This window comes from Parambassis ranga, chromosome 6 (genome assembly GCF_900634625.1).
Source record: "Parambassis ranga chromosome 6, fParRan2.1, whole genome shotgun sequence".
Classification (NCBI taxonomy): domain Eukaryota; kingdom Metazoa; phylum Chordata; class Actinopteri; family Ambassidae; genus Parambassis; species Parambassis ranga.
In genome coordinates this window covers 5,491,147-5,513,772 of record NC_041027.1, presented here as the reverse complement: position 1 = coordinate 5,513,772, position 22,626 = coordinate 5,491,147, and the positions used below count along the sequence as shown (strand labels likewise).

At 41.0% G+C, this 22,626-nt stretch overlaps 1 protein-coding gene across 2 annotated transcripts in view; it reads left to right on the top strand.

Moving 5' to 3' along the window:
• Positions 1-553: 553 nt before the first annotated feature.
• galnt18a (UDP-N-acetyl-alpha-D-galactosamine:polypeptide N-acetylgalactosaminyltransferase 18a) overlaps positions 554-22,626 on the top strand; it is a 111,482-nt gene continuing 89,409 nt past the window's right edge. For both annotated transcript variants that reach the window (XM_028407785.1, XM_028407784.1), the window contains exon 1: positions 554-1,062. In XM_028407785.1, coding sequence (XP_028263586.1) covers positions 798-1,062 — 265 coding nt within the window. In that variant the 5' untranslated portion in view covers positions 554-797. The remainder of the gene's footprint in view (positions 1,063-22,626) is intronic.

Here is a 22,626-nt window from a genome sequence, read left to right as displayed (position 1 = left end):
TTCAGAAATTATTTCATGAACTTTTATAAAACATGTAAATAACTATTTCTCAACAATATATTTAGTCCAATTGTCCAAAATCATTGTTAAACAGATGTGCAAAGAGCAGATCTTAGATTGGTCTCCAATTGTGAGTTGGATTATGGAACTTGTTGCAGGGATTTATAAGAATATGGAAGTATATTATATTTTCCATGTGCCGTGCCATACCAACTAACTAAACACATGCAAACCTGTACACGTGGTTGGAGCATTAAAAACATGCATTTACGCAGGCGCGCACGCCCACCCATAGAGTCTTTGCTCCGGCGCACCTGTTTGGTTCACCTCATCACTCCGATCCATCTCCGTTTGGGTCAATCTACTTCACATCCTCCTCACATTCCCTCCTCCCTTCCGCGCTCCGGTGTGTACTCCAGCTGTGAGGGGGCCGGCGGTGGCGATCAGACCCCGCCTCCTCCTCTTTCATTGGGCTGTAGGAGGGCTACAGGGAAAGGGGGGGGGGTGGAGGGGCAGCGCTGCGTCTCACGGCTTTGCAGCGGCTGAGCGCAGCTTGACACGCCGGCTGCTCAGCGGGGGACTCTCCTTCTTAGTGTTAGCAGCAGAATATTATTATCACGGCAGTGGAAAGCTTTTTAGCAATGCCTCAGCCGGGACCGGAGAGCGCAGAGACGGACTGAGTCCACAGCATCGTATCGCTTTAGTTACACATTTTGCACACGAGTGCGCGTCTTCCTCTCAATCCACCTGCCTGCGCGCGCCACGGAGAAACAGGGAGCCCATGGAGGGATGTCGCGATGCTGTGCACAAGGAGAACTAAAACTTTGGTGTCAACATGCGTGATCCTGAGCGGTATGACCAACATTGTTTGCCTCCTGTACGTCGGATGGATCACCAACTACGTGGCCAACAGCGGTCCCAAAGTTGCTGAGAGCGGCGGAGGCGGAGGCGGTGGCGGCGGCGAGGCGGAAAGAAAGTTGGAGGAGGACAGCAAAGGTGAAACCCTGAGGATTATCGAGAGGCTGGACCGGCTGGAGAGCGTCGTGAACGAGCACATCAAAGGTGAGCGCAGCGTGGTGGTGTCCTGTGAAAGTTTGGGAGTGATAATCTGTTGGCTGTGAAGCAGACTACAGAGACAGAGAGAGAGAGACAGGCGGGATCGATTTCAATTTACAGACAAAGTTAAAATAAAAATATTACAGCAGGATTTGTAACAATCAGGATGTCCAGTAAAAAAAAAGAAAGAAAAAAGTTTGCATTTTCTTTTTATATCACAACAAAATGAATGATGAAATGGTCATATTTGTGCACCATCAATGTCCTGGTATCATTTTATTCACTTAATGATAAATAATAACATTTGAGAGTTAAAATCCTTCACTTCTTCACACGTCTTCTCAGACTTTATGTGCTTTTTCCCCACACAAAAACGGTGCCTCAAATTTTGAGTCTGTGAATATCTATAGAATTAAGCCTATTATATGTTACATTTCGGTTTAAGTAACAGACCTCTGGACATCTGTGGCCATCCAACTCAAATATCAATAACCTATGTTTAAGTAAATTGCTGCCAGACAAACAAAATCTTTAGCAAACATCAACCACCAGTGTGAGGAAATACGTGAGTCTTCTTGCTGCAGAGGGATCCGTGTGAATTCTGGTGAATACCCTCAGGTCATGTTAGCTCTGTGTGTGTGTAGGTCGGGGATACAGGAAGTTTGAAAATCAGGTGAAGTGAGCCTGCCGGACATCTGTAGCCCTCTACACAAGATAATGGCTCGAGGCTGCTTTAGCCACTCTTAGATCTCCATCTGAGCTGTCGGGGGTCATGTTGTACAAGAAAGATGAGTGGAACAAAAAAAAAAGTGTTCATTGGTTTCATCAGCTCAGTGCTGTGAGTAAGGCTGTAAGGCTGGCTATACACGCTAGACCATTTTCAATCTTTACTGATTTTTAAGAAGCACAGACATTTTTACAGACATTATAGTCCTCCGATACACACTGCAAGATTCAGCCATACTGTGACACCAACCACACACCCGCTGTTTGCAGTAATTACTTCTGTGGAAAAGTCCACAGAAGAAGTATAGAAGAAAGACAAATATGGAGGACACACAACAGGCAGCTGACAATGTTGTGTGTCCTCCATATTTGTCTTTCTTTATGTGTGTGTTTGGTTTGGTTGTTTTATGCATGTGAGCTGCAAAAGCATCTGGTTGGTGACGCTTCCAGTCTGTCCAAGACTTGTAAATAATCAATCAGGAGCAGTAAAATAATCACATTAACATCATACACATAATTATTTAAAAGAACTTGCAACAAGTGTTGAGAAACAAAGGAAACCAGTACAGTTTTCAGCCTGTAAACATGTATATTTCTGTTAAAAGTGGACTTTTTAAAATAAAGGTCTGTGATGATGATGATGATGATAAACCATCCTCAAGTGGCCATTTGAGGAACTGCAGTGTTAGGTTTCATTTCTGAGCCCTCTTTAGATTTGAATTTTTTATTTTTTTTGTCAGAAGTCCGTGCTGTTTATCGATGTGTTCCTGCAGCTGCTGTTGTCTGAGATCATATTCAGTTCTAATTAATCATTGATATGACTCAATTATGATTTTTTTGAGCCGTGTCCAAACTGAGTAGAACATCAAATCCATTGACAGTTAGTGTCCCACTTTATCATTGTCCCATTTATCACCCCTCCGGCCATCTTTACAGCCTACATTCAGATTTCTGATTAAATCTGCAGTAACAGCATTGAGGGGTCGCTATCACCTGTGCAGATGTTTTCATTAAGACTAGGACTGCAGTCTGTTTACTATCATTGGGAGAGGACTCATTGATAAAATGATGCACACACACACACACACACACACATATCCAGGATTGCAAGTATTCCCCTGGGTCCTCCATATTTTAATTATCCTCCTCAGAGCTGTACATCAATGAGTCAACACAAATTAAGAAGTGGGACAAACTCTTCCTGCATCTCCCGCTAAATGGGACAGTACATGATCCACTATTGGAGTGCAGGATTTTGGAAGAATATACTCTGTGTGATGATTAATGCTGAAGCGCGCTCGCCTGGTAATCAGCTGGTGAACGCTGTCCCTTAGAAAGATAAGGGCTGTAATTTATCACACATCTACTGTTGATCCAAAATTTATTTTCCGTTTCAGATAAGCTTGTTGAGAACACACACCTAATCAGAGAGGCCGAATTAATACGGTTGAAAACATCATTTCTCATGCAGAGATACAAAAATGCCCATACACACACACACACACACAGACAAAGATAGCCAACTATCACTTTTACACTGCAGGGAGTTTTTCCATTAAGATGCATAAGATGCACCAGTTTTGTACCAATTTCAGATGGCATCTTGCTATAACGTGAAGTTTTTAGTGGACCTCGGAATGAATGTTTTTCTAAACAGTATAGTTTGTAAAACAGAACACAATGGAAGCAGAGACACACTTCTAAATGCTCCTGTGTGATCAGATTCAGTGCTGTGTAATGCAGCACTTTGGATCCTCTTGGCTGTGTAAAGTGCAGCTGCTCAGTGTGCAGAGTGATGCTGCTCTGATAAGAGCACATTCATCATTAACATGGAGAATGGCTGACTGATGGCTTAGCGAACTGTTCAGAAGTGCTAACAGAATCTGCATAGGCTCCGGGGTTAGAGCGGGTGAGTAAATTTAGCCTCCGGAGTGCTTGGCACACTCCTTTCCTCAACTCTGCTTGGCCCTCAGAGCCTGGTGCCAGATTACATTATCAGCTGGGGGTGGCTGATGTGTTTATGTGTTTATGTGCTTATGCTTTGTCACTGATACGAAAAGACCAGACTGCAGAGTGTGCTAATGTGCAGGTCTGAATACACATGATGCATTGTTAGGTATGGAGCTGAGAGAATGTACTTGCTTTCACTGGCATTGAACTGGAGGCTGAGTCAGAGGGATTGTAGGTTTGAATGAGTGTTACATGAGCACTAGATGTTCCCAACCGTGCAGGTCACGATATAAAAGATTACCTCCATGTTGGGTTCACATCATGACCTGTATATTTGGTTCTAAAGTATGAAAAGGTGTTTGGGGAATGCAGACAACAACAGGAAACAGAGGACTGGACCTGAACCCTAATGTAATCAATAGTTGATCAGTCTCAATGAGTATAGCAACTTTCAGCTAACTAACTTGCTCCTGTTGACTACAAGAATGTATATTCTGTACAATAGAAAATGCCAATTTACCATTTACCAATAACCAGTTAGCATGTTAGCAAGGTTTTACAACACACAATGGATCTTTTAAATCTCATATTTCTGCAGCTTGTCAATCACTCTCTCCTGTCAGACTCTTGGAAAAGGTCAGAGTGATTTTCTCTGGCTCTTAGCATTTTTTAAGACTTTCTGTTTGAGGCTATAATCATCTTTAATGTCAGGAATTGTGTGCGCTTTGTCATTTCATGTCATTAAAGTGAGGTCATAGGAAGACAATTTCTTGTTGCTGTTTTTTTACCTAGGTTGTGTTTTCTAAAACATTTTACCCGAGGCACTTTAAAGCCTTAATAAAACCTATTAGCTTAGCAACAAAAAAAAATATATTTTTTTTTTATTTTGTTGTAGCTTGTCCAGTGTTAATCTAGCTGGAGTACATGTTAAGAGACTGGTGTTGGTGTTTTTGACATGACATCGTAATTAAAGTGTAATTGAAAATTTAGTTTCTTTATTAGATGGAGCAATACGTTTCAATTTTAGGGTGGATTTTCCATTTCATAAGCTAAGCAGAAATGAGATACCCTGAGCTCTGCTGGGGAATATCAGGTGGCCCCTCCGGCTGGTGCCATGTTACATTGCTGGCTTTGCTGAGGCAGAGACTCTGTGAGGGAGAGATTCAGGTCACGAAACAGTGCATATTTTAACACATTTGTTTACAGCCATTCATTTTTGCACTGCGGGGTGACTTACATGTCAAATATGCATAATCAGAATTATCTTATAATATATATAAGATAGAAAATTGATTATTTCTTTCTTTCTTTCTTTCTTTCTTTCTTTCTTTCTTTCTTTCTTTCTTTCTTTCTTTCTTTCTTTCTTTCTTTCTTTCTTTCTCTTAGTCTTACGTCTCCTCACATCTGATGTAGTGTTTTGATCTGTGATGCATTGTTTGTTTCTATCCTGCCAAATACAAGTCTTATTTTTAGTAGTCTCTTTATGAGTCAATGCAAGATGATCCGTGTTGACAGTCTGCTGAAGAGGAGGAGTGAGCAGGGTGGAGGTTGGACTTCTGAGGCTGTGTGTGTGTGTGTGCATCGCAGCGTAAGTCGTGTGTCTGCCATGTCATCAAAGATGCATGGCAGTGGTGCGAGATCTGATGTGGATGTCACCACGTGCCTATAGAGCCTGTGTATCTTTGCGTGAAGAATACCGTCACTGTTAACATCCTGACATCAGGCGGCTCAGACTGTCTGTCACACTGTAACACACAGGTGCACTGTGGGATGTTTGTATGGAGAAATCAGTCTGTTTTCTTTGGCTGTGGAGTTTTCTGCCTGGTGCACTGAGGATAAATTGAAAGAAGTCTGATAACAGAAGTAGATGTTTCCAGGCCATTGATCGAGCAGATTATAGGGATGTGGCGCCCACTGGTGGTTGTGTCTATTATGGCTGGCCAGAATTCCATTTTATTGGCTGTTGAACCTTTGGGACCTTCTTCAAAGTGTTGGTTTGGGTGTAACTTGTCACCATGGTTGCAAAAGTCTTGGAGAGTTGGGTATGGTTTTGCTGTGTAAAAGGTTATCATCCAAACCCTGATCTTTTCAGGTGAACCTTCAAGACACCAGGATCATTTCTAAAAGTACACAGTTGACTTCTCTTGTTTTGAATGATAACACCTCACCTCCCTTCTATCGCATCCTCACACCCTAGCAAGTTCAAGAGGAAAGGTGTTATGCAGGGTGTGAGAATTTTGCAGCAAATACACCTGTATGTTCCTCTCCGCTATGTCAGGTGCAGGAGGTGCGACACTCACAACCCCCGAAGTGTCACTTTCTTCACATTAAAGCCAGATAGCTTTGCTGCACACTCCTCCCTGAACTTGCATCGCCTTTAACCTGATAGCAGTGTGCAGATTATGAAGTTACATTGCAGGGGAGTTAACCCGTGTCACTTTAAGGCCGGATCCAAAATTAACTCCATGTCTGACCTCACTCAGAACTGTTGACCTAGAAAAAAGTTGAAACTGGACAGAGTCTATTTGAATATGTCATCCACACAGTTCAGGTGTAGTTACAACCAGACTTGCTGTTACATTAATAAAGTTTAAACACTTCCTTATAAGAGGCCACGGCTCCAAACTAAATATTGTTTTTAAAGTGTAGAATATTGTCAGATTTCTGCTCTGGATAATGTATCAAAACAGGAAATAGTTTCTTCTTTGCTGTTTTATAACTATAATCTACACAACAGTGTGCTGACCTTGTTATGTCAGACCAAGATAGAACAATCTCAACAATTGGTGATGTTTTATCCGTGTGAGAATTATATCAGTGCACACATTAGTTCTATGATTAGACATTTTTTGTATTTTTTCCTACAATGCGGTGTTAGGCAGATGCGGAGAAGAGTCCACATTGACAAAATCTAACCATATTTAGCTTACTAGCATTCAAGTTGATTTTATTCAGCTCCTAATGCACGATGGAGTTGTCGGAAATAATATTCAGGAGCAACTTTGCCTTGAATTCTGGATAAAAATCAGGCTGACACATTAACTTTTGGCCTGATCCGTGCTATAAAGCAAATGTTAAAGGAGAAAAAAATGAAATGCAATGAATCTGAAGAACATTTGCATCCAACATTAATGAGGAGATGACAACCCTTTTGAAAATAAAAGCAGTTTGTAATTATCTGAGGACAACTCTATTACCTCCATAATGGCCCATTACTTCTTCAGTCATCTTCATTCTGAATGATTAGCAGAAATAATACACAGGGGAGGTAGTTCAGCACGGCTCAGGTTTGTTTGATATTACCGACTAGAAGTGCATGTCTGTGACATGGTAAAAGCTGGAGAACCAGTGAAACGGATGACGTTTACTGATTTGTCCACCTCCAGTAAGATGTTGTTTGGTGACATTTGACACTTGCTTTCATTACTAACCTGTCAGCAATCCTGTAGTTGCAGTCACAGCAACAGGTTAATGTTAACGGCTACTGTTTATCAAACACTTGAGCATCAAGCCTGCAAGGAAGCACAAGCAGACCATTCAGTGCTGTACCGAACATGCAGTCCATACTGTAGCGGCAAGTACAAAATATAAATACAGCCAGTGTTGACTTTGCATAGATGTTCTCTAAGGACTCAGAACATTTGGCACAGTGCTGAAAAGAAACTTCTGGCTGAAATGGTGTGTGGGAAGTGAGGATGAGGTCAGAGCGCCTGTTATACCATCACAGGAGGCGGCTCAAAGGAGGATGATGGACACGTGTATGCAGGAAACATTTAATCAGTAATGATATTATTAATTCACCAGAGAGCATAGGAAACAACCTTTTTAGACAGATAGAACCAAAGCTTTTGTTTTTATTAGATATTCATTGTTTTAGAAAAGTCTTTTATCTTTCATTGTCTGTATTGAGGAACAACAGTACCACACTGAGGTTTGATCTGGGGCAGAAAAATGATCTGACACTTATCAGTAGGAGGCACAATCAGCCTCCTGGCAGTTTGGCTCTTTAGACACATTTTGCTTCCCTGCACCAAATGTTATCTCTGTAAAATATACAGCATCGATACAGTAGGAGGCATCTCTTATTATTAACCTCTTCATATGGTTTTAAATTTGAGGCAGCAGAAGTACAGGCTCATTTTTATCAGACTGAAGTTTTCAAAGTTAATTTGCTTGCCCTGGTTCTTCCATCATAAGGTTCTGTCAAAATCTGCATTTGTCCTTCTCAGCTGGTCGAGCACAACACATAATTATTATGATATAACTTTTCTCAGAATATAAACCTTGATGAGTGGAAGCACATCAAGTTAGGTGGATGCGTGCAGCACAAAGCGGCCAGCAGCAGCACACGTGCTAATGTTTGTACTACTGCTTCAATGTGTATCAGTATAAGAAGTGATGGAAATTTGCTGGCAGAATATGTGTGTGAAGTACGAGCAGGTGGAGCATCATCGATTTTACACCTGGAACAACTCACACCAGTCCCAAGCACGCCAAAGCTCACATGTGGCCAATATGGGCTACAGTCCATGAGCTTTTGTAATCAGGCCTGGAGGACTTATGCACCATGAGCACACACACACACAGCGGGTGGTCAGTGTGGTCCTCCCTGGGTTTGGACATGGAGGTATTTTGGCTGTTTAAAGAAGCAGAGTAGCAAGTAGTGCAAATAGTGATGTTGATTGTTGATAAGTAGTTGATTTATATGGTGATATATTCACTGTCCACTTATGGACAGTTTGCACAACCAATAAATACATTAAAAATGTATAACACACAAGTTCATCACATTTGACATTTAAAAATAACCTCACTTTTATTTTATACTTTTAATAACTTTCATCAGCGGGCAGTGTTCTTATGTCTGTTTGCTGATGAAATCATTTAATACTGATGTCATTTGACGTTTCAGATGTTTCTCTTCAGATATATTGAGACACTAAAAATAGTGATGAATGCTGAGGCCTTAAAAAAAAAACATCAGCTTGACAACAAAGATGTGATGCAATAAAAAGTAATCAATCTTTTAAATTAAGTAATCAATATACAGTGTTGTTTCTTTCTCGTCTTCTATGAATTATAAATAAAAGCTGCTGTGTGTTGTGCATATTTAAGTGCTCTGTTTCCATTAACATGTTTGGCAGCGTAATGAAATCCTGGTGTATAACATAAGAAATACACACAGCACCTGTCACGGCATCCCATCAGTTCGGCTTTGTTAAACAGTCATCCATGTTAAATACATATTGAGTCCATAAGTGCTGGTACTGTGGTTAGAAAGCCAGAGCCGGCTCCTGCGAGACCCGCGTTCATTAAAGAAAAAGGATGATGCTTACGGCAGTCAATATTCACCTGTCACTTTACACACACATCCACACACACCCGCTGGAGGTTCATAATGGACTATGCTGTAAAGACACACACATTCTGTGACACACACATACACACACCTCTTTCAAGTCCCATGTGCGAGCTGCTATTTTAGCCACTCATGCATACACTTGTCCCATTCCATAAGTGTGTAACGGTGTGTGTCTGCTTTTATAAAATGGTGCACTTTTAAATGTGACTTTCTAACAGTGGCAGGCTGCACAAAGAGACCTGTTCACGTTTCACTCGTGACGTGTCCAACATGGAATCCAACACTTGGAGAAGTTGCTGCTGTCACTCACAGCTCTCTGAGCTCACAGTGCTGCTCTGAGGCCGCATCATGACCACCACAGGGAGGCCTTCCTCTGCACTGCCCCGCAGCGGAGTCCTCCTCCAGTGGGGCTCCGGGATGATCACAAGCTGTAAGCCTCAAAGAGGTCAGGCACTGGATGGACCTCAAGAAACTAAATATGGCTGCCTTAGTTGTCATGAAGAAATGAAAAGCATAAATGTGTTTTAGTGTCTTTGTTTTGGGTCGTTCTTCAGCAGACAGATATTTTGTCTAGTATTCAAATCAGTTATCTGGTGATGACATCTCATTGGGTCAAAGGTCAAGATTACATTGACATACTGCTGTTACACTAACATTCTGGGTCTTGGTGACAGCAGATTAATAATAATTCACATGTAGCTTGCTGCTCCTTATCAGTGCTGCGGTCGTTTGTTTCTGTTGTTGAAATAAGGATACAGTTTACAGTGTTTATTCTGTGTGATTGCGCGTCTGCTTTTGTGTTCAGATTGGCACTCTTCAATCATCTTGAAGATCTGAAGTGGAGCTGTATTTGTCTTATTAAGGAAAACACATGTAAACTGTGTTCTATTGTCTACTCTGCACCACGTTACTAAACCTGCTCACACAGAGAGTCGTTTGCGTGCTGCTGTTTAGATACCACACCTCATTAAATGACACGTTTGTGAATTACTCGTATTTCAGTCTCAAGCTCGGCTCTGTGCTCAGCTTGTCAGATGTTGGAATTGCTATGTTTCATCTTTTTCATCCAAGGCTCCCTGCTGTTTCTAAAACCATCTTTCCATCACTGGAGATTCACTTTTTAGTAGCTCAGGCTATGGCTTTATCTTTATTCTCCTGCCCTGCAGCTAAATACCAGCATCCAGGTCTAAGGGAGGAACTTCACTCGCTGTCAGCTTTCCCTCCGTGCTGGGATGTTGTCGTCACACACTTGTAGTAAATGTATGCAGCTTCCTGATCTCAGAATGTGGTCCAAGTTGTGCTGATAGAAACTTTGTGAAATGAACCCTCAGATTTCTTTAAACTCTGTATGGTAGTTCTTCTTCTTCTTCTTTTAAAGATATATTTTTTTATTTAAGATCAAAATGCAGCTTAAATCACATTCGAATAATATTGAATCATCATGATCTGAAGTGAGTCCAGGTGATGAACAGTGTGTTTTTGACTACTATATGGTCTCCAGGAACCATTAGCTTTGGCAGCAAACAGCTTTGGCGAGTTGTCCTGACGTGATGAAATGACATCTTTTTATCATATATTACTATTAGCAAGCTCAGTGAAAACTCAGTGAAAAGCATTAAACTAAAATTAGCCATGATAATTCTTGCCACTGTCTTTGTTGAAACTGTAGCTTTATTTACAGTTCATACAAAGTACAGTGGCAGCTTCAAACTTTAGAGTGAAATGGGATCTGAGCTGCAGTGAGAGATGATCACACAGAGCTGTGAGGATAACAAGTGTCTGCATCCTCTCAGCCGCCGGTTTTGGCCTGTAGGACACACTCTCTGCTGCCGTCCTTAAGAGTTGTTAAGTGATGGCTTCAGTTCTATCATTCTGAAACAACACTGCTCTGTTGGACATGAAATGTAGCATGACACAAGACAGCCTCTGGTCACTGTTCACCTCTGGTGCATGAATGTGAGACTGATGTGCATCCCCCTAAGGCACTTGTTTAGGCTGTTGGTGTCTCAGAGAGCAGAAAGCTCGCACTGAAAACATTTGGACTGTTTGGTGAAGCGCTAATGTGTAGAATCGTTTTGTTTTATTTGGTTTAGAGTTCATTCTTTGGATGTTTTTCCTGTGAGTGGCTTCTTTGCACTCTCTGCTGTCAAAGTGCTTGTGTCTGTTTTGTGACAAATTGATCTTCAGGCTCTGTGTATATTCACATTAAACTGGGTGTTTAATGTGTTTTCCTTAAGAAAACAGAGCACTTGTGTTTAACACAAGTCCAGGAGAAAAAAAATGTTCATTATGGGGACATATAGTGCATATACAGTATATCAAAGCAAAAGACCATAGAGGTCAATGTAACGGTAAGCGGTCAGTATATTGTTGATTATGTGGTTATTCATTTTATTAAATTATTACATTTATTAAATTAACGTGCAATCCCTCAAAGTTTAAAAATGCATTCAGCTCAAGAAGTATTTGCAGGTGGAAGCTTTTGGAGACATTTACTAAATATTAGGCCTTTATCAATATTATACACCAATCACTGATATTTGGTCATGATATTTTTAATCATTTGAAATTAATGGTCTGTGGTGGGGCGGCACAGTGGTGCAGTGGTTAGCACCGCCGCCTCACAGCGAGAATGTTCCTGGTTTTTCTGTGTGTTGCCCTGTGATGGACTGGTGACCTGTCCAGGGTGTACCCCGCCTCTCACCCGTAGATAGTGGGTGAGAGGCGGGGTACACCCTGGACAGGTCACCAGTCCAGATAATGACAGGCAGCATGGCAGGCTTTTAGAAGTCAGGGTTTTGAGTCTCCCTGAAGTGGGCTGTTTTGTTTTCACTTGGTGAAAGTTGCATTTTCACTTGCATTCTTGTATCAATTAGTATCAATTAGTGGTAGTCAAAAGACTTCCCCGAACACATCAGTCAGTGTCACTTAGTGCTGCACAGCAGCGACTGTGTTGTGTGTAGACGCAACTTCCTGATACTTTCGTTTTGTTTTGTGGCTCAGCTGGAGTGATAGGGCCTGATTGATTTGTTGTGATACACGTCTTCCTGCATGCCAGTCACAGAGCGGACCTGCTGTAGCGACGGCAGGATTTAGCAGCAGATGAATCGGTCTGTTGTATTCGCCGGTCCCCTGAGTCTGTCATGTTGGCTGTCTGTAAATTTGAGACATGCTGTCTGCACTCCTGCAGACAGCAGGGAGGTGTACCACCGGTACCCTCCAGCTAAATAGCCTCAGGTCACACTGTGGATTGCTTACAGGTGGGACAAGGTTATCATTGAGGTCAATTTTAGAACACCTAAATCATTTCAATGTCCGCTGTTGCTCACAGCAGCACAGGCTGTAAAGATATGAGGTAGGATCTCTGCCCCGAGGCTTTTCTCGAATAGTACCTCGTTCCCCTAATGAGACTATAATGAGACTACCTCTTTTTTTAACTCACTGTTTTACTTGACAAGTCTGTACACAATCCAGAATCAAGTCCTCCATTGCATTCCAAAAAGTGCACATTGTTTTACCTAATATTCAAAGAGAAGGAGCACCTGAGCTCCTCCTGCAGCGCTGTTCCACTGCAGCCCCCCCCCCCCCTTCTGTGTGGGGATAATCTTTCCCCAAAGAGAAGAGCTGTAAGAGTCAGAGCTCTGCACAACATGGCACCAACACAGAAGACTCCCCCCTTACCCCTCCACCCCACCCAGACTGGAGACAGTCGCCTTTTGCTTTTTTTAAAAGATTATCTAAGATGAGTGAGTTTGCCACCCACTGTCGCTCTCTGCCATCTGAGGCCTGCAGCAGCAGCAGCAGCCCCTCCCACCCTCAGATCCTCACAGCCTCTCTGTACCATCAGCTTTCAAAGAACTCTTTGATTATTGAATGCCTTTGGCCTGAAGGATATCTGACATCACAATCTTTCACTGTACCACTTATATCTTTATAGTAGTCTCAGTCCTGAGTCTGCTGGAGAATGCCAAGGATTTTTGCAAAGGATGACGTGCGCAGATTTTTAAAAATGCGCTTAGAGGAGGACACACTGTGCTTCTTATCGAAACAGCTCTGTTCTATAAAGTCAAACTACTGCGACTTCAGCCTTAAGTTAAACCCCGGCGTGACGTTGTGTGATATTATACAGCAATAAAATGTTGACAGAATGGATTTATTGACCGCTCCGCTCTTCACGGAAAGTAAATAGTGTATAGGGGATGTGTGTGCCTAGAATCAACACAGATACACTTTAGGTTCAATACACTGCAGTTTACCAATATGTGGCATCTCTATATCTGCTATAGTTCCTCCTATGGCAACCTGAATGTATAAAAAGTCGAAGCAACCTGTCTAAACTTTGCACGGTCTAACAACTTGGGGAATCATTTGTGATTGATCCGGAGGATCCATCCTCTAGGGAGCATGCACGTTGAATAAAGTACCTAAGGCATGTGAAACATGCAGTTAATGAGGCAGTAAGATTTATGAAATCATGAATCAAGCAGGCAATTTCCCCATTGTGGGACAAATAAAGGTTTTCTTAATCCTAATCCTATTCTTAATCTTAATCACATGATTGTTCAACAACAAATCAATGTCCTGCAATGAAGGACAGGAGCTGTGGACATTGAAGTTGGCTTGTGAATGGTCAGGTTATAGGCCTACTACTGAATGTAATGACATTAATATGTTAAAGAACTGCTGGTCAGCATCACCCCTTTGAATGTGGTATTTTGGGTGACACGGTGTGGAAGCTTGCCTCGTTAAGGAACACAGCATGTGGCTGCAGGGACGTGTTGGAAGTCGCTAACATAGCTGCTAACATAAATTGTGTTGACTTCTCCTGTCAGCAACTTTAATAGCACACACATTACCTTGTGGCATGTGGGGAAGAATTGATGATACAATTATGTGTTTGGTAGACTCCTGGAAGCCTTGTTCCACAGTGGATGTCAGTTTAAACACCCTTGTTGACAGGTCTTATGCACTTTATCTTATTTTCTTTTTTAACAGTAAAAAGCCATATGGTTAATTCATATATTTTACGCCTGTTGGTAAGAATCTCTTGGCATTAAACTCCTTCTGTAATCAGAGTCGTGCATGTGATTCCAGCTAAGCGGTGTTTCATGGCTCTCCCACAGGTGTTGACTCTCTCACTGTGAAGTGCTTTTCGCCCTCGGGCTGTTCTGTTCCAACGTGGAGAGCATTCGGTGCTACAAAGCAGCTGCCTCTCAGCCAGACAAACAGCAGACTGCTGGGACAGTGGAGGCCAGAGAACTCTTTTAGTTCAGTCTACATTATATCTGTACCCAGTCCTTTCTACAGAAAAATCTTTTCCTGCTCTGTTTCCCAATCACATCTAAGGCCTGGATGTGTATTTTGTTTTTGTCTGCACCAGGTTTTAATGAGGAAACACTTAATTTCCATCAAACTAAAGTAACTCCTTATTTCTTTAGGTTATGGAGCTCATCTAAATACCACCAGTGAGTTATGTGCTGACATTGAAACATTTTCTAATTAGCGCATTAATTAGCTAAATGAACGACCTCATTTGCATAGCAGATTATGTTCAATACATTATGGTGATTATAGTGAAATAGTAGACAGCTCCACTGCCTGAACAGTAAATGGAGACTTTAATCTAAACAACAGGCAGTGTGCATGATTTAAGCAGGGGCATTAACCTGTAAACAAAGCAGACTATAACTATTTATTGGCCCAAATGTCTTTATTTGACCAGAATTAACCCCAGACTGCTTGGTTAATGTGTGTTTAGTGCCTCCACCGAACCTTCCAACCTCTTTACATGGACTTTTGTGACTAAATGGGTAGTCCTGTGCCATACATTCATATGTTTATATATATTTTTTTATCAACCAAATGTGTTTATTTGCAAGGATGTGCTAGGATTTAAATTCATCCAACAATTTAGGTGGATGTCATTGTCCACTCAGGTTCATCTGATGGTTTCCAAACAGCACATGGGACTTTTTTCTGCTGCAGAAAACCTTTCATCCTTCCTCCCACAGCTGAATTATGAATGATCTCAGTGAACCCATTTGAGCGTACAGATTGCTGCTGCTTTCACAAAAAAAAAATGCACCCCTCAAACAGTAGGTATGATTGAACGTAATGGAAGAGAAATGAAGCGAGGTGCAGCTGGGTAAAGGCTATTGTTGCTCCTGCTGCTTACACAGCTCCGCGCCGACGAGCTGTCACTCACCTGAAGCGACACAATGCAATCTTCTTACACGCACGTGGAAATTTAGAATCGCTGCAACTTTTTTTCGGGGTGCGAGTGGCGAATTGAATCCGAAGTGAAGTGAAATTTAATTCTCCTGAAGGTGAATGGAGCAGGATAGGTAGCAGCTGTGCTTACCTCCAGCTGATTGGCTGCTTTACAAAGCTGGAAAACACTCATTCGGGGATTTCACCTGTTCAGAGCGTTTCTGACTATTTCAGGAATGAAACGGCAATCGGAGATTGCAGAATTATTTCACTTGATGTAAAATTCTTAGCAGCAATCATAGTCAGACTGCTGCGCTGTTCTAACACAACGATGAAAGAAGAGGAAGAGAGACAGGGACAAATGAAAAGGAAAAGTGAAGGGGGGCAAGAAGAGGGTAAACTGATTGAGAGAAACTTGGATGCAGGGAGAAATGAGGCGGTTTAGATAAGACTGAAGTGTGTGTGTGTTTGTGATGATTCAGAAAGAAGATAAAGGAGGGAAAAAGGAGAATGAAAAAACTGATGGAGAGGGAGAAAGACTTTCAATCTGTCTCTGTGGAATTACCTTTCTTGTTGATGCTCAGGCTCGGAGATAATCAAGTGTTGCAATTCGACTTCCCTGAGGATCACCAGAGTAGATTACAGAACAATAAGCCTCTGTGTGTCTCGCTCTCTCTCACACACACACACACACATGCACACACTCACTCCTATTCTTCAAACCAGAGTAAACACTGTTGTTTTCCATCCCTTTGTCCACATTCATTTCTTAGAATCCTTGGGGGATTTTTGAAAGAGATCTCTGAGTGCACACCTGCAGCACACTCATGCATGTATGCACCATGTCCGAAGCAGCAACAGGAGACGGGAGTTCATCTGTGTCATCTTCAGGGGCAAATCCATCCTTGCTGCTCGGCCCAGAAGAACTTGCGCACACACACACACACACAATCCATACTTCCCTCCTGGCTGCATAAGAGATGTGAACAGCAGGGTGTCTTTTTGCCTTTGTGTAATGCATGTGTGTATGTGAACGTCCACATGCAGTCATGTGTGCGTGGCTTTAAACACAAAAGCTGCAAAATTCCGAGGACTCCTTTGGTCTCCGCCGCGCACTGTATTTTACTCCATGTTAGAAAAACTGCATTGCTTAAGCTTAATAATGAAGCACCGTTGCTTTAATGTTTGGCTACGCGCCTTCAGGAAATGTTCCCTTGCCTCCTCTTTGTTTTCACTCTGTCTTAATAGACCGGATAAACATTACACTATTTCCTGAATCCTCTTTGAAGCAATTATTTTAAAACTTTGCAATTCAGGGCTTGTTATGTAGCTGAGCTTATGGTGAAGAAACATAATTTTAACTGAATCCTTATACATTTACCTTGTAATAACTACAGATGCATGCAGTCCAAATTATATGCAGATTTATTACCTGATAAACAAATTTATGACCTCACTGCAGTTTATTATTGTTCTTCATATGTAATGATTATTTGTGCGAAAACTAGATCGATTGTACCGATGTATCAACAGAGAATTTTCTACACGGCTTTTTAGCTTCTGCAAATTTCTTGTCAAGTCTGGGCTCAGCCACAGTATGTATATATATATTTTTAACCAATTAAATATGTGAAAGCTCAGATAAATTCTGGGCACATTGACAAGAATTTACATGGCACCTTAGGTTTACACATACAAAGAATATAACATGAGGTATGTAAAAACAAGCACAAAAAGAAAAGGGCACAAAAACAACAAGTACAGATACATTTAGATTCAAATATAAAATATTTTGAATATTGAAATGATTAGGAAAATCTAAATGTCACTTCAATGTAAATGGTACAGATGCTGTACAATCTATGCAAAATATGATACATTAAATGTAAATGTCTTCATGGTTGTTTCAAAGGTTGTCAAAATAATTATGAGGATAATGAGCAGTGATGTAATATTCACATCAATGTAACGTATAATGTCTATGCCTTGTTGATAAGGACAGTTGAGGGGAAGTGGCTTGAATAATATCCACTATCAAGTTAAAATGTCTTAATTGTAGCAGAATAAAACACAGTTAACAGCCTGGGAAGTCGGGCACACCCTTGTGTTTGCTGTGTTACTCTTTGGTTCTGATGTACTGAAAAATGAATTTGAATGAAATATCATAAATTACCTACATGGATGTCAACGTATTTGCCAGTGTTATCGTTTAGTGCTAAACGTGGTCTTCAGGCTGTCAAAAACAACTTGGACCTAGTCAAACCTAGTCAGCTTTCCATTTCACATATTGCAGTAAGTGTATAGTTGTGAAATGTATAACCACACATAGGATCTCTTTCAACTCAGAGGTTCCAAGATTTGGCACAAATCAAGATGGATTTAATGTGTAAAAATGATGTCATTGGGTCAGTTACCGTTAAAAACACTACATTTGGCTTTTGTTGTAGCTTTGAACAGCTGTTTTTGTAATGTGTTGTGCAGATAAAAGCTACACTGAGGTACATGTAGTTTTTATAATCTGAACCTGAAACTGTGTTCATTCCACAATTCTGAGTATTCAGATGCGGAATAATTGGAATATCCACTGAAAGTCGGTACAGACTCAAACAGCATAGTTAAATCCCATGTGTCAGTGAGGGAGAAATGAATGACTGTTCATAAAAAGAAAGACAGCTAAGTCATCGTCTCCATCATCACCACATGTCGAGCAGGCTTTTCCCCCTGAAGAGATTCTCATCTTTTTAAGACTGAGATCAATGTGAGAAGTCCATCCATCTCTCCGTCTTTTCATCTGCTGTGCCTGCTGCTAAGGTCAAATCTCCCGATGCTAGTCTGTCCGCCTGTTGTCTGTGTCTGCCTTGGCCTCTATTTCTCTTCACCTGACAGACAGTGGGTTGTATAGAGCGGCAGTGGTCTGTGCATTTGAAATTGGCCTGTTATGGCTGGGAATGCGATTTAAAGGGGCATTTAGGTCGTTTGAGTCTTTCAAATTTAATAAAGTGCTAACGGAGGAAAATTAGGTCATAGGATTGAGCTGTGCAAACTGCAGAAATGGTGGTGATCTTTTACAGATGACCAGCCAATCCAGAGCGCTTGTGTTATATTCAGCTCAAAGATCCAAATAAAACAAACCAAAGGTATTTTATTCATTGAAGAATTTAATTTCCCTAAATGTGTGTGTCTGACTTAAAAGCAAAGCTGTGTACTTCCTGTTTAATTTCTTAATAATAGGCTCATGTCAAATCTTTGCAACATCCTTCATTCTTCACATTAAAAATCAGAGCTGGAATTCAGTGGGACTGAAAAACACAATCCCTTTTAGACGTTAAGCTCCCGTGGAGATAGCATGCTTCGGAACATTATGTTAACATGCTACACACACTTCATAGAGAGAGGATTTTCTTCCCATCTTTTCTTTGCTCCTCTTGAATATAATTGGTCAGAAATAGGATGATCAACACAGATGATGGGGCTGAGCACGCATTTAAGTGCATGAAGTGATAGATTTGCATTAAGCTAAATCATATACACACACGCATATATATATATATATATATATATATATATATATACCGGTGTATATATATATATAGGTATATAAGGGAGTGGTGTGTTTCGGCAGAGATAGCTGAGGAAGCCACTCGGGAGGAATGGTGAATCATATTCAGAGTCCAGTTACTTCAATTTAAACTTACAACATGACCTTGGTGAAGAGAGTCTCTTTTTTTCTCTAGTTTCTTTTTTTCCCCATAAATGAATACTTGCAAAATCATTTTCATGACATATCAACTCATAGCAGTGCTGGTGCCTCCTCCACAGCCTGAGTGGGTCCTCAGCTCCTGCACCAGCACTATGTGTCTCTGTGTTTTTGGTAGGAACACACAGGGAACTATAAGACCTGCATTATGGCGTAAGTTAATCATTATAGCCACTCAAAGGTGGAGTTAGCCAGCTCTAAACTACATGATAGAGCTATGCAGCTTCTTCTAAGCTGGGGTTATGGTGAAGCCAGCAAAGAAATCAAAGAGTAATCTTGTCTGAGTAAACAAAAGAAAAGAAAAAGGAGTCAGTGACTGAGCAAGAGCTCGGAGCAGAGTGACTGACTGACTGCCAGCGAGACTGATGGCTATGTGGCCTTGCTGCTGTTGGATACGTGATAAGTTGTTTGCTTAGCTTCTGTGTCGAACATTTTGGAGCTTATTTGATGTCGGGCTGTGTTAGGTAAGTTGTGCAGTTATCAGTTTATTTTTGCAAGCCAGGTTATTAAAGTTATGGAGCCGTTTGAAATCCTATAACATGATACACCTCTCAAATGACTGCTATGTGAACTCAAATCATAACTAATATCGGAGGCATCCCAAGACTTCACTGCACAATTGGTGTTTTTTTGCATCAATAATGTTAAAAATATCAACACAATCTATATATATATGAGATCAAAACACAGTTTAAAATAAGAAACCGGTATAAAAGGAGCATGACTCTAAAATCAATGTGTGAGATATAAAAAGAGCATTAAGAGGATTCATGTTTCCAGGGAGAATTTTATTCAGGAGATCACGTTTCCTTTACAAAAGGAAATCTGTCACTAAGCAGGATTTAGCTTCTCATTTCCTCCGGTTAGGAGAGAGTGATTAGTGTCAGCCAGACGTGACTGGGAGGGAGAGTTCAACATACTGCATTCCTCAGCGCAATCCTGATCACATTCATCATCTGACTCAAGTCCACTCACTATCAATCACAGAGGGTTTAAGATGGAGACGTGATCTATTCATGCCACTACTAAGCAACCTGAACCAACCAGAAACCTTTGTGAAAAAACACACACCTCTCAGACCATGTAACATGCTGCATTGTTTTAATCTATTTACCTCATAATACCAATATCATATTTATTCACACTCTTCAGCAGCAGGAAGAAAGCTGTGAGCTGATAGCTAAAGATTTTCCTCTTATAGAAGGCCAATCCAATGTCCGCATGTTAGCTCTGAGTCAGAACATCAGTAGCTTAGCTGAAAATCAAAAGAAACTTTTGTACGTCTCTGCTGCTTTGATTCTTTCAGGTCCTCCAGCTGTGCGTTACTTTCAGTTAGTGGAGAAAAAAAAACTAGTACTAAGTTGCGAAGAATTTTTATTATTAAGAAAAGTCTTTATATTAGGGTGCAAAAATGTTAAGGCACACAGAAAAAGCAGTGATGCAATAAATCGGTTTCAAGCCTCCTCCTGTTTAATTACAGCAGACATGTCTCCTCTCAGGGCTGCTGGTGGCGGCAGGAAGCACAGCGCACCGCCAGCGCTGCTATGAGCACACTGAGAAGCTCAGTGCTCATAATGTAAGAAATATTCAAAACAAAAACATGTAGTACCATGTTATTATAATAAATATGAATACATTTCATCTGGAACAATCAACATATTAAACCATGAAGGTTATTTGTCGCACCACTTAAATAGTATGCTTCTAAACTGAGCCACATTAACAGTCACTACTAAAAGGAAAGTCTTCTAGACCGGATCCTGCTGTAAACATGGAGGCCTTTGAGGATTGACTCACTGTTGGATCAAGCCCCTAGAGGGCATAGATGGAACTGCAGTTTCTGACACCTCAGCATTGGCTTCATTTCTAAGACCTGGAGGTTACTGCGCAATGACACATAAATGTCTCATAGAATTAAATGGTGATGTTTTATAACCAAAAGGTCAGAGGTCAAGTGTGGCACTTAATAAAGGCAGCAAGGAGGAGGATCCCCACACTGAAGTCTGTGTGTGTGTTTCAGAATAAACTGCTGCATGGTTTAAAGCAGCTTCTTGCATCTTTTTTCTCTATTAAAATGTAACAAGACCATTTAAGAGATGATTATATTCCCCTTGTTGGTCATCCATTATGGAGTCTTGATGCTTGTATCCCAGAGATTATAATGTGTTCTTGTCACACACGGCGACTCGGGTCACCGCTCAGGTTCATCTCCGTGTTGCTCCTCTGCCTCACAAATGGGTTCCTTGCCGCGACGGCAGCTGGAATAAAGCTGTGGGAAGCGCGGGACAGAGGATGCTAATGTTGTTTGATCTGTTGAAGTGTGTCATTTGTGCTCGATCTTGTTTCCATACAAATTAATATCCATGCTGGTTAATGCATATTGCTTTGTCAGCGGCAGGCTTTGGATTTCATGCTCGGATGAGATTCACTCCGTAATCACAAATGAGTCCCCCCCCCCCTTCCTTTCTTATCAAAACAGGCGAGGTGTCAGATGGCTGTGGGCTGGCCTTGTAGTTTTACTGATTGCTTTGACTCTGTTGTGATAGAATAATTAGTTTTCTGAGGTCTGAATTTAAAAAGTGACACTAAGACAAAAGTTTATTTTACTTATAGTTCTGAGAGAGGTTTTTATGCTTCTTCTGTGAAGTTTTGACATTTCACACTGCATTATTAATGCCCGGGCCCAGTCCAAGGTCAGTCTGCAATCATTTACAGTAAAGGAAAAAAAAAGGTAAAGGGAACATTGTCAGAGTCTGCAATAAAAATCAAGGCCAGTAGCTACAGCATGAGCACAGCATAATGTAAGGGTGGGCCAGGCAAAAAATGTTAGCATCTTTTCATTGTTCATTGAAAAATCCATCTCAGTACTTGATTACTAAATATAAAAAGTTACTTCCTGTTGTCTTAAACTGCATTTACAGGGTTTATAAAATGGGGATGTCCTTGCATGTGTTATGCAGCCATATACTTTTTGTACAATGTATAACTGGGTGATAGCATGGAGAATATTTCCCTACAGGCTTTACTGACACTCCATCTGTCACATTCACCAAGTCATGTTAGCAAGTCTCAGACCAATCTGTCCCTCTGAACACACAATGATTCATTCATTGCTTTAAAGTTAAAGCTGCACACACCTTTTATTGCACCTTTAAAATACACTACAGTGCATGTGTGTGTGTAAAAATGTACGTCTCCCTTTCCTCTGCCTGGGCTCCTGTCTGAAGTATCTAGTTTGCAACAGTTACTGCTATTATATGTTTTAATGGCTTTTTTTATCTTCTAAAAATGAAATTGTTCAAATCAGTTCCCCTCAGTTTCTGGCGTTTATGTGCAGAATTGAACATAATGGAGCGCTGTGGGCATATCTTACGTAGCTTCACGATGAGTTATGTCAAATTACATGTTATCGCCAGGGCAACATTGTATTCCAAAATCTCTGCACAGAGATCTGAGTTTGTGGGGCCTGGGTAAAATGTCTAACAAAAAAACTGTAACTGTAACATGAGGTGAGATGACATTCATATATTTCTACTATCTATATATTACAAAAGCAGCAAAAGAA